The sequence below is a fragment of the Centruroides sculpturatus genome, unplaced genomic scaffold (genome assembly GCF_000671375.1).
Source record: "Centruroides sculpturatus isolate CEXI.00-Female unplaced genomic scaffold, Cexi_2.0 scaffold352, whole genome shotgun sequence".
NCBI lineage: Eukaryota > Metazoa > Arthropoda > Arachnida > Scorpiones > Buthidae > Centruroides > Centruroides sculpturatus.
In genome coordinates, this window is record NW_019384489.1 from 126 (window position 1) to 16,434 (window position 16,309).

Genomic DNA, 16,309 nt, shown 5'->3' on the forward strand with positions numbered 1-16,309 from the left:
GACTCAGCTCCCAAAGCATACAATATTTAAGAAGCTCTTATGCCAAATTACTCAATATTTAATAATTATTAGTAGCAGTTAATAAACTTTTAGTTCAATAAATTTTATTATGAAAAAGAAACAATGAGTACTTCACTGAAATCAACAAACACCTTGCAAATTTACTGTAAAATAGCAACAAAGCAAAAGATTTGCCAAGTATTTTTAGACATATCTATTTTCAGGGAATCAGCAGCATTGTACTGTTGGTTGAACTAAATAAATAATCTATTTAAAAGAAAGCATTCTTTAAGTAATAACAAATGTTAGAGAAATATCTTAGAAATTTAAAACTTTGTATTCTAAGGATGTATACCTCTTTGGGCTTGAATTGTCTGAAAGTACAGTACTTGAGATATTTTTAGTTTTATCATCTGACTTTTCAATAAATTTGTATGGTGTGTGTTGATCCCAATAAAATTTAAATCATTGATTATTTTTAATGCTTGTTTTTTTAGAATTATATTTTTAGTTATAATTTGTCATTTTTCTTTTGTATTTCTTATGTCTGTCAAGAAAAAATAACAATATCAGACTGTTTATGTCATTTTATTTATTATATGTAACAAAACTTTTAAAAAATGTTTTATGATAAGATTTAATACTAAAATAAAAATCATTTAAATAAAGTAGAATTTTTTCCTATATTAAGTTATTGTGATTTCAGATATTATCAGCCATATAATGTTATTAGAATCATCATGTCCTAACACATATAAGATGAAATACACTAATAAAACACTCCTTATTGTAATAGAATTTCACTTATAGTTATCATTTATTATTATCTATCTTAACCAGTGCTTTAAACAGTAATTGTTTATCATTTTAATTTCTTTGCATTATAATAGTTAAAATTGCTAGCATTTCTTATTATCAATTATACACTGGGTAAATTACTATTAATAATAATAGTTACAATTAATAAATGAATATTTTTAACATCAGAGACAGTAAAACTAGAATTTAGAATTTACACTAATTATACTTCTATTTATCTTGCTTCATGTAATGTTATTAATCAGATATTATTATCACTAGAGGCAGTGCCAGCTCAATGGTAACTTGTACCTGAGACAAAACCAATTTTTGCCTCTCCAGCTTTCAGAACTGTTGCCAATAGCAAGCACTTTTAGCTCTGGTACTCTTACATGAATTATTATAAGCAACTTTAAAGAACATTTATGGGACTTAATCATATTTGGCTTATTGTTTCTATTATTATTTTTTCTTCTTTTGAACATTTTTGAATGCTCATTTTGCCGCTTGAGGCAGTCACCTCATTGCTTCACCCATCAAGTCACCCCTGGTTTATTTGGTTACAGCAACATAACACGTTGGATGATCTGCTGAAGGGAGAATGCCTCCTGGGAGATCTTTTATGGAAAACTGATCCCTATTTAGGTGTTACTAATGTGAAGAAAACCAAAAAACTTTACATGGCCTGACCATTGGACAGGCATAAACTCACAACCAGTGTTCAGTGGTTTTATCCACTTGGCCACTGGTGGGCATTTTTGCCCTGACTGGAGGTAAAGCCCAGTGTGATTACAATAAATGGATTCTACTGTACTGTACTTTAATAATAACTAAAATTAATAATTTTTATTAAAAATTTATAAAATATTTTTTCTTTTTTTTCTATATAAGATGTAATATAGGAGCAAATATAGAAATCAATAGTAAGGACAGTTTTATTTATATTTTTAACTATTTTAAATATTATTAATTTAATTTTAATTTTGTTCTTAAAGATAGCATGAAATGTGAAAACTGTGGAAATGAAATGATTAAATACAAAGGAATTGAGGTATTACTTGATAAATAAGCTTTCACTTAAGCATATTATTAATAATAATTAATTTCAACCTAAGTAGTTATTGTAAACCTTTAATCCTGATTAGTATAACAAAATCAAATGATATGTAATTCTAAATTAGTAATATTTCTGGAAGAGAGCTTAGTTATGAATGCATAGATGAAGAAGCAGTCAACAGTTTGTTCATAATACATATAGACTCATAGAAAACAAACTTAAACTGTATAGGATCTGATGCTGAGACAATTGTATTTTGAAAACTTTTTATCTTGTAATAAAAACTTTGACCTTTAACCAATTTAGTACTTCTAAGCTTACCTTTTCATAAATATTTTCTAATCATTAGAAAAAATTTATGTGAATTTATCAATATAAATGAATACTGATCATATCTCTTAATAAATTTAATTTTTAAGTTTTCATATAGAATTAAAGCACCTGGTAAAATCCAGCATTTTTCCATCACGTATTTAAGATTTAATGAATTTGGCATAATATCTGTGGTATAAGTATTGTCATTATTTTGATTCTGTTCTCTAACTTATTCTATTTTATTCTTTAACATTTTTCATTTAATATAGCCTATAAGATTTTTTATAATACATAAATTGAACAATACATTTATGAGCTTTTTGTAAAATGATTGGGTTTTTCAATATTACCTTCATTTTTACTTTACAAGTAAAACTTTAATTTTTCTTAAGAGCAATTTGAGTTTTATTTATATTGTATAGAAAAAATAAAGGAAAAAAATTATAAATATAGATTCTTTTTAATTTTTTTCTTTCTTTTTATATTTAAATTTTCTAAATTTCCAATTCAACTCAACTCTCAAATTTAGAACAAATTTAAAGTTTTCTTTTGCTACATTCATCAATTTGAATGTCAATGGCATTATACAGGGGAGTATAAAAGTAGGTATGCAGTTATCAGCACAAAACCTTTCTCGCTAATTTCTAGCCTTATTAACGGGAGTACAAACGTTTTCGGCCTTCTTAATAGGCCTTCCTCGGGTACACTGTGGAGCATGGAACGTTTGTACTCCCGTTAATAAGGCTAGAAATTAGTGAGAAAGGTTTTGTGCTGATAATCTTAGAAATAGTTCTAGCTACATATGCATAGTAGGTATGCAGTTGTTATTATGGAAAAAAAACATACTGGGAGAAAATAGGAAGAAAAAACATTTATTTTTATGTACAAATTAAATCACAAATAAGGAATACGAACTAATAAAAGATAATAAAAATAATAATAATGAACACCAAACATTTGTATTTCTCAGATTCTCAACTGTATACCTACTTTTGCACCCCCTGTATATATATATATATATATACAGGGGGTGCAAAACTGATGTACTTCGCAATGCAAGTAAACTATTTCATAATAAATGTAACTTGAATATATATATATATTCAAGTTACATTTATTATGAAATAGTTTACTTGCATTGCGAAGTACATCAGTTGAAATATTTAAGGTGTCTATTCATCTGATAAGGACCTAACTTTATGTAAAAATGGCCAAAGCATTTTATGAAAGTTAAAGGATTTCTGATGCTATTGTGAATCTCTAGGCTTTAATAAAAATCCAGCTTTTAGGATCTTCTTTACCATTTGCTAATTGAACTCCTACTTTATTTTGTTATGAAAAGAGTTTGAAACTGATCTGTTCATTTTGAATTTGAATTATCAATATCTTCTTATTACTAAATATACAGTTTATATGACTCAAAAACGTTTGAAATAATAAGACTAATAAATAATTTTATTAGTCTTGTGAACTAGTTTTATTTTCTTTTGTCACAAATTGTGAAAATTCAATACTAGATTTTTATTCATTATGCATTCATTATATTCTTTAACATTAAAATATTGATACATTCATGTTGATACATTGTTGATATATGTCAATATTGATACATTCCATTGTGTTCATGACCATATTCTTGATGCTTACATAACATCAAAAAATTCAATTTTTGAAGTTACTAATAGTCACTTGTCTAAATTATATTTTAAAACTCTAATATTTATATATATATTATTTATTGTTATGGAATTATTTTCAATCTTCTTACATATTGTTGCTTACATTACTGTGAAAAATGTGAATGATTTAAACTTGATTAATTTAATTCTTAAATACAGTGAATGATATAATTCTCTAATTTATTAAGAATTATGTAAGGATAATACCAGGATAAGGATTGTTAAGTATGACTAAAAAATATGTAAAATTAAGTGTCTGGAGTTCTCTTTTACATAAATGATTGGTTAAACTTATATTAATATTTAAATAATTAACTATAAAAATTGATTTTCAAATAATCAATAATAATATGCATCATTTATTTATATTTATAAATTTCTCTGGTAGGTAGCTCAAGCATTTCTCTTGGGTGAATTGTATACAAAACCATTTAATGCATTATACAAATCCAGTAAAGGATCAATGCAGTAAGAATTTCTAGTTTAGTTTAATCAAAATTTTATTTTACAAATTGATTTTCTTTTAAATTAAGAACTTTTATATATATTTGAAATGACTTTCAATGGATTTATTGTAAAAAAACAAATAAATAAATTAATTTGTTTGCTTTTATTTTTAAATTATAAATTTAGAATACTTCAAATGGGATGCTTTGGATTAGGTGTGTCAAGAGTATTAGGTGCATGTTTAGAACTTCTATCGACAGAAAATGAATTAAAATGGCCTTTACAAATAGCTCCTGCATTAGTCTGTGTGATTACACCAAAGGTTTGTAGTCAAATGGAATTTAATTTCTTAATTTATTGTAAAATTTTATTACCACTTTTTCAAATTTATAAAAATAATCAAAATATATTTTATAATCTAGAAAAATTGATTTTATAGAACATAGAAAATAATTGAAATATATAAAAGTAGCATAAATGAAAAAATATAAAGAGTTAGCAATGGAATTAAATATATCCATTACATATTAATTACACATTAGTTTTATTTTCAAAATATAATTATGTAATTTTACAAATGCAAGCATTCAACAAATAAACATGGTTGAGCAGCTAATGCCATAAAGATGTTCATCACTGGAGGATCTGTCTTGTGTCCAGAGATTGATTCAGATATATCATGCCCATCTTTAACTACTCAGCCACTTCCGTTGTTAGTTTTGCCAGGTTAAATAATGTTCACAAAATGTAAATGATAAATTTGATATTTGTCCAATTTGCCTATCATTCACTTGTTAAATTATGCAATTTCATCCTGAAATAATCTTGATTTGGATTTATTAAAGTATTTTATAAGATTTACATTCTTGTTTTCATGATGTTGCATCATTTCAATTCTTCATCCATAAGTCTGATCATAATATAATCTTATTATATATTATATTCCTGTAAACAAAAATTAATGTTGATCTACAACTGTTGTATACCATTGCCTCATAAAAACTCAAATTGATTGTTTTACTTTTAAGTTTTTTAATTTGTCTTTTAAAGCTTTAATCAAATGGTCTTGTTTCCCTAATATAATATTTATCAATAGTCTATAGTTGGTTTAGTGAGAGTTGAAAGGACTATAAGCAATAGTAGGAATGAGAGGTCACCAAGTCCTGCTATTGTGTAGTTTATATTTTTCTGGCAAACTAACTTTTAATTGGATCAACTGTAAACTAAATTTGCACTATAAATTCAAATGTTATTGGGCTGCAATTTTAAAAAATTGTAGACCTATAAATTTCCACTGTTGTCCGTCCATCCATCTGTCTTTCCGTAATCTCAAGAACAGAGTTAGATAAATTAAATCCGAGACCGGATATTGAGACCTTACAGGCAGAAGGCACCAAGTAACCATATATGAACTTCCGATGCAAACCAGAAGTTGCATTAGTTCAACTCAAAAGCTTTCCCTTGAAAGCAGTTAATAGATAACTGGCACGACTCTATTGTTAAAGGACACTACAGTACTAATTTGAGGTGGAGAGCATGCTTGGCTTTACAAATAGCATGATTGGAGAGCATGTTGATAATGTCACAATAAATAATTGCTCATTATTTATTTGTGTCTTTGTACAAATTACAACTATAGATTAAACACATCAGCAGGTTCTTTGTACAGATTTATACAATTATTTGTACAAAAAACAATAAACATATTTATTTTAAGTCTAATATGACTACAAATCACTAACAACACTTCTTTTTGGGAGGGAGAAGTTGCCAAAAACATTCTTTACAAGAATTTTCTCAAACATAATTCTGTTCAAATCCTTCTCCATTCTTGAATACCATCATGAGTGTGTTCTAGAACTGAACTTAAGCTTTTCACAGTACATTCAAAAATACAATAATTGTTGTTTTTTTAAACAAAAAGATAGGATTCTACAGAATCCTAACAACAGTTGTGACAAAGAAAATGACATTTACATCCTACATGTTCTAATTAGTCAACATCTTTTTAGAAGAATGGTGTCACTTTCTTTTGCCAAAACATGTTTAGTATTTATATACAAAATCTTTATATTAATACACAAAACTCTTCTTTAGTTAGATTATATAGAAGCATTATAAAAATGACTTTATGTATTTTATTTTCATATTCTTTCACTCAACTATTGATTCATCTTATTTATTGTTTAAAATGTTAATTGTATTTTATATTGTATTTTTAATATTGTAGGCTGGTGGCAAAGAAGAATCTGCAATGCAGTTTGCTCATGACATCTCATTCTCATTGAACCAACTGGAACATTTGAAAGATAATGTAATTCTAGATCAAAGAACAAAGTTAACAATTGGCTATCGTTTTAATAATGCCAAAGAAATTGGTCTTCCATATATTGTCATTATTGGCAAAAAGGTACAAAGATTAATTTAATGTAGTATTTCTTTTGTTTGATAATTAACTTGATTTATAAAGTTGAAATTTAAAAATAACTTCAAAATCTTTGGTTTAAAGCATAGGTTACAGTCCTGTATGAATTTTTAAAATTCAAAATGACTCAGACTTGATGAATATTATAATTTATAAAGAAATAGTTGAAAATATGTAGATTTTTATTTTACTCTTTTCATTCTGTGAGCACTAAAAGGCCTTTTTCAAGCTCATTGTGGGTTGGCCTAAAAGTCAGGTCCACAGTAGGGTGGCCAGATAGTGAGGAATGGAGTATGATCTGTCCAGGATACACAACTCAAAAAAAATTACTGGGGTGTTTTGACTGTCTAGATCAGTGTTTCTCAACGGGGGCGATATCACCCCCATGTGGTCGTTTTTCCATGTTGAGGGGGCGATTAGTAACAATTTATATTTTGGGGGCGAAAAACAATTTTCTGGGCAATATAGTAAAACATTATATTAAGAATAAATAGATATTTTATTCGTTATATCGTACAATAATTAAACAAATAACATTATACTAATCACTAGCCTATTCAATGCAGTACGAATTTGGTGTTAGCCTTGGCCCTCAGCATCGGAATTTTGAAGTGAAGAGGGCGACGATTCGTTAGAGGTTGAGAAACACTGGTCTAGATGATCTCTGGTCCCCTACAGTGGTAAATTGGTGCCTTAACTTTCTCGGCCATTTGACCAACTAAATATATAGATTAGAAAACCGTAAAATTATCTTTGATCAGTTAAAGCCAAATGAACTGTCAAATTATTGGGCTAAAATATATCTATATAATTAATTAAATACTAAATAATTTGTCTAGAGGTATGTAGTTATGCCGTCTTCTCATGCTAGATTTAGAACGGCAATTCAACAGTTAATTTGGCCTTAACTATAAATTGGGTTTTTGAATCTTTCATCAGTTTAATTTTATGTTATATAAATAACATTTTATAATTTTCATAATAAACTTGCAGCAGAACAACAATATACAGTGAAACCTCCATTAACAGACACTCCCAAATAGCAGACACCTCTACTTAACAAATATTTTTACAATCCTCAGACCCTTCAAATAGGACATCTATTATATTTATCACTAAATAGCAGATACATCATCTATAATCAACTTTATGTAAATTCAATGTCCTGCTTTCAATATTCTGAAAGAATCAATTATGTATGAAATATTTTAAAACAAAAACAAGGAATCAGTTCAAATATTCTTTCAGATGATGAATTTTGACCATAGGATGAAATAAAGACTGGCTTAAAATAGGAATAGGAGAGAAGGGCATGTTATAAGAATTCAAACAATATTCTTTATCTATTAGAGAATATTAATCTGATTCAGTCACCATTTATTGTTATACATATTAATTTTATTAAACTCCTGTCTTATTTTTGGAATTAAGCCTATGATACCAAGAAAACTAAACTTTTCCAAAGTTATTCATTCATTCGACAAGAACCGTAGTATAGCATTAATGAAAAAGAAACTTGATATCATAAATGTGAGAAAACCAAATATATTCCCACACTTTAAAGTGGTTGGCAAATTGCCTTCATAGCATGACCTTTGAATTTTTACCAAACAAATGCTGTTTTAATATCTTTGTAGTGGCTAAAGTGTAATTTTTAATAAATCAGTTACTGAAGAAAGCAAAAATGTTAAAAAATTACACCTGCTTGATAACTACAAAGCAGATAAATCCCTGTATCGATTTTTATTAGTCACTTAGATCATAAATGACATTATAAATGTAACAATCCCGAATATATTTCCCACCCTTTCAAGTGGAAAATAAATCACCTTTGTAACTTGACATTAAAATGAGATTCAATTAAAAAGGTATTTTTACAGCTAAAAAATTAAATAATATATTGTATATATTTTAATTATATATGCAAGTGTACTTTTCATTATATTCATATTCTTAATGCAAATTTGATGTTTTCATAATCCATCATATTTTTCACTGAATGATGACGTAAGGTTGCCAACTAATAGGGGAATACAATTAATCCCACATCAGAATAAGCCTAAGGGAAACCGCATATGTGGGCAGTGGCAAAGGAGGCGAATGAAGAACAAGTGTTTTACAAGAGAAAACCCATTTATTTGTTCGAATTCATGCTTACATCGATATTGAACAATTCCAAATCTCGGTGTTCCTATGAAACGGTGAGAGTTTGGGTGATCAGTCATAGCCCGAGCAGACAAGAAGGATCGCTGGATGATGCAGATGTTTGGTGTTAAGCTGAGGTGTCCTAGGTGATCAGTGGTAGCACAACTATAGGCTTAATCCAGAGGAGACTCTTCTTCGACCTTGAATTTCCAATTTTTATAGTTTTCCCCCACTATTTGCATTTCGGATTGGTCCCTTGTCCCATTCCTTGCTTCCCGATTGGTTTCTCCTTTGTCTCCAGGTGCAAGACGAAACCTTTTCGGGTTGCGGGAAAGGTCCGATTTGAGGTGTCCATCTGATACCTCTTTGTCGACTCTGCTTAGTGACTGTTTATAAAACAATAACACCTGCACTCATAACTCAGGCCATTGTTTACCATTTTTTGACGTCTAAGAATTTAACGATCATTTTCATCTTTCATCTATCAAAATTCCCCCTTTTTTTGTTCGAAAAGGTTTATTTTTCCCAACATTTTATAGACTCGCGAGTCAAAGATCTATCTGTTTATGAGTGCTCATGCTAGAGTTTGTCTTCTGACAAGACCTTGACAGATAGTTTGACACATACTCGAACCATTCTGAGTCTCGTTGTTTACATCTTGTGTCGTGCAAGAATTTCACGGTTTACTCGAGTTAGAACCTTGTCTGGGAACCCACAATGATGACTAGGTTAAGATACAGTATAGCCTCTATCATATACAGTACCTCCATATAGTGGATACCTCTAAACAGTGGAAAAACTTCTCAGTCTCAATGGTGTCTGCTATTTGGAGATTATACTGCACATAGTATATTTTAGATTTTTACTTCATGAGAAATTAATCTTTGCATTTATGAATAAAACAAGGCCTAAAAATTATCATTTTCAAAAAAAATATTTAATCTCAGCACCCTCGAAAACCACTTAAAACATATTTTATGCTCTCTAATAACCTTGTATTATGTAATTTTCCTATTCGAATGCCACCATATTGCTGGTCTGGTAGAAAGAAGAGATTATTGCAGAAGGGGGTTGAAGTAATTTGACCAAAAGTAGTAGTTGATCTGTTCTTGGGAGAGGCTAGTCAATGACTAATTAATACTTGAAAAGTGATCCATATTGGATAGGTGTGAGGCCCACATATGTTTCAAGTTGCTAACCTTAACATCCAAAAGACTTCATATAAGACTTGTTTAAATAAAATACATATCGTAAAAATGCAAGAATAATTTCTTTTATGTAATCCCATAAAAATAAAAACAAAAGAAAACCAGTGAAACCAGGTTGAAAAAGTAAAGCATAGTAAAAATGTCTAAGTAAAGGAAACTTTTGAAACTTGTGGCATACAAATAGTGGATGCAGATTTGACAGTAAGACTCAACATATGAATAAAGTGCACATTATGCACATTACACAGACTACAACTACAGGAAATTTTGAATGAAGCAATGTTGCCATGATAATAAATTGTAAAAATAAACATTAGCACAGAAAGACTTCGAGCTCTACTTTTGCTTTAGAATTGTGGCACATATATTAATTTGGCTGAACGTTAGAATATCTTTAAGCACTATGAGTTAATAAAGTGAGATGAAATTGGGATGGGGTGGGATGTCCAGGTTTAGTGGTAGTTAAATATGTCCTCATAAATATCGCATTTATAGAAAAATTATTAATATTGGTTTGATCTATTTGTTTATGGCAATGCGACATGTAAGTGATCTGCTAAGGAGGATGCATTCCGGAAAGACTTCATATAAAGCTGGCCCCTATTTAGATGTTACTAATGTGAAGAAAAATTCATAAAACTGCATGTGGCCAGTCTGTTGACATGCATGAACCCATGATTGACTACTGGTGTTCGGTAGTTTTATCCACTCAGTTACTGGAGGGTACTTATTGGGCTGCAATTTGTTGGGCTTTCATTTCAAAAAAGTTGTAGACCTATAAATGCCCAGTCTACTGTCTGTCTATTTGTCCTTTCTTAATCTTGAGATTGGATATAGCTAGACGAAAGTCGAGACCAGATACGGAAAGAAAAAGAGCAGAAGGCTCATATTACTATATATGAACTTTTGGTTTGCACCAGAAGTCACATTATTTCAATTCAAAAAATTTCCCCCGAATGGAGTTAGATACATAACCGGCAGGACTCTGTTGGCAGCCAGATGGCCGAGCAGTCAAAGTGGCAGTTGCTGCTCTGGGGACCCAGAATAAAATCCGATAGGTCAAAAAATTTCCAGGAATTTTGGGGGTGGTCCTTCTGGATATGTTGCGCCGCATCCCTCATCACCCAGCTGCCCCATTGTGGGCCTTGCCAAATCTATAATGGGCTTGCTAAAAAGAGGCTCTCTTAGTGATCACAGGGGGGAAAGAGTTTTTAAAAAAAGGCAAGTGCTGTGTTCTATCTGTTGCAGTAATGGTGCAAAATAGCACAACTATTTTAAGCTATAGCATTATCGCAGTAATTAAGTGAATTTAATATATATTTTTTAAAACTATATTCTCTTTTGTAAGAATTATATTTAGTTTATTATTTTCTTAAATTTTTGCCAATAGATGGCACTACATTGTAAAGTCAGCAAATCAATGTAGACACAAATTAATTGATATTTAAAATCCATTTGATGCTTTAGAGTGAGATATACGATGTTATCTAAGTTAGAAGTATTTGAACGTAAATGCAATTGGTCAAACAGCCTAGGGTCAAATGTGCATAATGAACAAATAAACATCCTCATTTATATATATATATATATATTGATTGATTATATCAGTACATATTTTGTCATTATATACTGATGCCCTGGCCTATTTTAAATGATAAATTCCATCACTGAGAGAATTTTAGTTTAAAATAATAATACTTAAATTAGGAACTACCATAAAAATTAGCAAAAATCTTACTTTTACTGATAAGATTGTGTTGGAACAAACAAAAGATATGTTTAAATCTGTCAGAAAAAAAAATGTTTAATTCTGAAACCAAATTTAAATTTCTTTTAAAAGAATGAAAACTTTCTTAATATCATCATCAGCTGTGAAATCAACATGTATATTTGTTGAAGGTCATGTAATGTTGTTAATCACAAGCAGTGGTGTATATTTGATGATAGGGAAGCTGTGTTTCTGTAAGAAGTCGACTTCCAGGGGCAGTCAGTCAGTTATAATCTAGGGTCCATTCGTATTCGTTTGTTCGATAAGCCAGTAAAAACCATAGACTTCTCTAAATGTATTTTTAATTAATAAATTATCTAACGCACTTAATAAATAAGCAAGTTTAATATAATTACCTCTGTTATATTAGATTTAATAGATTCCCTATGCCCTCTAAATGCCTATTCTTGCTTTGATAACATCTACTAATTTAAATATAATATATCTATTAGCAGTAACTATCTTTTATAATTTTCAATATTTATTTTATATTGTGTACTAATGTTAAACTCTATTCTATTTTGATTTCCAAATTGCATCAATTTTACGAGAGAATTGATGTAACATTTATGATTTTTGTGTCTTTTGCCAGCTTTACTAAAATTATTTAAAACGTCAAAGCCATTCTTATTTCACACACTAATTTCATTTGAAAATAGTAGGCAAGGCCAACAAAACAATTTTTGCATTTTTATGCATCCACAAAGCCATTTTGTCTTCATAAATTTTATCACAAAAATGTCAAACAAATTTTTTTGTTGACATATTTATATTTAATTTAGGCATTGGTCTTTCTCTTTTAATAATGTTTTCTTTTTCATTATATGGTCTCAAGCCAAAACTTTTTTAAAATAAATTTTCAATATCACAATTACATTCTAAATTGCTAGCCATATATAAGGGCTAAAATTAAAAATAAAATTATAAAAACTTACTTGTCAAAATAAAATGTGTGATTGATATACAATTATACATACCTGGTACAAAATATTCAATTGTATGAATATACTTTTAAAGAAAATTATAATTAAGTATAGTTTTGTGAAGAAACGTACATAAAAATAACATAAAATATTCTTTACTTTTTAAATATTAAAACAATCCATTTCATTAAAATTGCTCCCTACTAGTGGCTCGTGGATGGAATCAGAGATGCACGCACCGCACACCTTAGTAGGTGTACGGTGCGTGCATGCATGTCAAATCCTGAGGGTGCCAATACTGGTTAATGCCAAATGCACAAATGGCATCTCTTTTGTGGCATCACTAGTATATCTCAAAGGACGCGACAGGGTTATTGTAAATTTTAAACCTTTCTCACCATAGCTGTAAAAATCTAAATTTGTTAAACTTAATAGTCATTTGTTTTCTAACTAATTCTTTTTAAGACCAGGTGTTCACAGAAATTTCCAAAATTTACAACTTTTAGTCACTTTCATTGAACTGGAAAAATTTCTGTCTTTATTACATCCAATATTATGAAGAAATCAGTCCACATTGTACTCGGTTAAGCTTTTGTTTAAGTAAAATTCCGGCTCTTTCAGCATGGTTTTATTTGTGTCCCCAATTCCCTAATCGCTTAATTATTTAACTACTTCTTAAGTAGAAATAAGTCAAAACCAGTTACTTTGTACTCGAATATTTGTAGTATTGGGAAAAAGTGGGAAGACAAATTTTTATGAAAACGGATACATAAATTGTAAAATTAAGGAAAATAAATTATAGAGCTTTTTCTGTACCTCGTGCATCTCTCTCATTCATTAAATTTAGTTGTAAATGATGCTACCAAAGTAACAGTTAATTTTTTAACATTGTACAAGAACGTTTTTTTCTACATCCCCATATAGATGAAACATATGAAATCGTAATATCACTAGTTTAGCATTGAAATCTGTAAGTAATATAAAATGGAAGAGCGGAATAAAAATATCAAATATTTTAATGGATTTTTTTAAACTGCTGTCAACTATACAGAACTATCATAAAAACATACCAGTAAATTCTTATCGGTTGGGTTAAGTTATAAATCTACTCATGATTCACATAATCGGGAGAGGGCGGCCAAATATCTAGCAAGCAGGCGGCTAACAGCCCAGAACCAGTCATGGATAGAATTGGAAGCGTTATACATGTGTAGCTTCCACCCAAGGTCCTAGGCATCCACCAGCTAAACCAGGTGAGGTTGGTGCTTTGTAAAGCTGGGAAGTTTGGAAGCTGAGAATACAGCACTTCCACTCTGCCACTAATATTCGAATATACAATAGCAATCTTATTTTTTTTTTTCACATGTGGTATAGAAATTTGTAATAAGATACATAATGCGGTTATAATAAAATATTGTGCAATTATTTTCATATAATTAAAATTAATATGTATTTATTTTTTAGAAAATACAAGGGAAGCGGCCAATGATGGCACGCCACTGGTCACAAGACTGCATTTAATGTTATACTGTTATATTTAATTCACTTAGTTTATTTTCCTGTTTTAATTTATTTTGATTTTACTTTATTTTTTTGTGTAATTATAACTTTCCTTGTGTGAGGGCCCTTATTCCTGGCTCATTAATTAAGTCAGATGATGCATTAGAAATGTAAACACATTTATTTCTCGACACAAAAAAACACATTTTAATATATACAAATGACACCAACTCAACAATCCACCACACAGTCTACCACACACACACCATCAGTTCATGGGATAGCTTCTTCTCTTCTCCTCGCCAAAAATTCCTCTCTCCCTTCAAAAACATTGTCTTTCAGCACCTCCTGCAAGGACCTGCTTCCTCCCATTCCAGGAACTATTTCATTTTTGTAAGGGGTGAAGGTGTTGGAAGTTGACACTTGTAATTTTACACTTGAAAAAGTTTGAACTTAGAGATGTTCTCTCCTTTGAATATATTCATTCTAAAACACTTGATAATTTTCACAGCTGCTGATGATCTTATAAAAGAATGAAAATGTATCTGAATAAAATTTAATTTAGTTTCTGGAATTAAGCATTTTTTTTCTCATATATTTGAATATTGTGCCAGGTTAAAATGTTATTTCTGTTAAAACTATCCAAGAACTCTTGTTAAATGAAAATGAACTAAAATACTTGATAATTATAGCTCAAAATGAATACAAAATCAAACCATTCACTTCTGCACTGTTGCAAGACAAGAAAACAAACAAAATTAGATCTAAAATATTGAACTATTAGCATGGTTCATTCCTGTTAGTCATGCCAGATTGTATGTATATACAGTCGACCCCCCTATAACACGGTAGATATATTCCGGTTTTTATGAATCCATTTTCTACAAGTCCAGCCAATCACAGCCCGGCATGTATGCAGTTTACGGACTATTGCTGTTTGAAAGGTTTTCTTCCATAAAATTAATCGATTCTAGACTAATTCAACTCAACATTTCCAAAATACGTATAATTTTTTGGGAATAATCCATATAAACTATGCTATAAACAAAAAATTGTAGGATTACTTACTGAGTGTGCACCGTTCGACTACGCCATTGCTTAAGCTTGTTTTCGTCGTGGAGCTTGTCATCGAATGGCGCTTGCGTGCTTCCTGATAAATTAATTTTTTTGCAAAAAATTTGCTGAACTTTGGAGACATCATTAATATAAATATAAGTTTTATGACCGTTAAATAATAAATGGTTTTTAGTAGGTCCGCTGCTCGTTTAAACTCAACAGTTTGTGCAATATCTGCTATTGGTCTAGATTCGACCAATCCTGTCGCGACAGGAGTCAGCGATTTTTACCGAATTATAGGAGTTTTTTTTAACATGTTTGTACAAATACTGTTGCAATTTTTTTGCCATGATATAAGAATACGAACTANTGATATGTATATATATATACCATATTTTAAATTGAATAAATTAAAAACCATGTTTGTATATATACAAACATGGTTTTTAATTTATTCAATTTAAAATATACAATCTGGATCTAAAATTATTAATGTCTTGCCTCTGTACATCATATTTTTCTTGATAACAACAGAGTCTTGCTGGTCATCTTTGTAATTCTGTTCTGGGGAAAATTTTTTGAATTGAAATCACATGACTTCTGGCTATACTGGAAGTTCATATACAATTAATCGGGACTTCCTGCCTCTAAACTTTCTATATCTGGTCTCAACTTTCAACAATCTAACTCCATTCTCAAAATTAAGGGAGGACAGATGGACGGACACCAATGGGAATTTATAGATCTACAGTTTTTGAAAATATCAGCCAAATTATTGTGTGATGATGCATTTTACCCAGTTTTGGATTTCTCTAACATCAAAAAGAATTTGTGAAGATAAATAGTTATTGCCTTTCTTCCTGCTTAATCTATAGTTTAACATTTTAATCAATGTTTTATACATCGTATCATATTCACTGTAAAACAACTTCCCTACCTCAATTAGTAATTTCAAAAATTTTTTTTTATTCTTTAAGAACAGAATTCC

At 29.7% G+C, this 16,309-nt stretch overlaps 1 protein-coding gene across 1 annotated transcript; it reads left to right on the plus strand.

Annotated features, from left to right (window-relative positions):
* The first annotated feature begins 804 nt into the window (after positions 1-804).
* LOC111621683 (probable proline--tRNA ligase, mitochondrial) lies at positions 805-7,153 on the plus strand. The gene is made up of 5 exons (XM_023363887.1): positions 805-1,721; positions 1,794-1,849; positions 4,238-4,317; positions 4,483-4,618; positions 6,527-7,153. Exons 2-5 carry the CDS (start codon positions 1,799-1,801, stop codon positions 6,722-6,724), a joined length of 465 nt encoding a protein of 154 aa, XP_023219655.1. The 5' UTR covers positions 805-1,721; positions 1,794-1,798; the 3' UTR covers positions 6,725-7,153.
* The last annotated feature ends 9,156 nt before the right edge of the window (positions 7,154-16,309 follow it).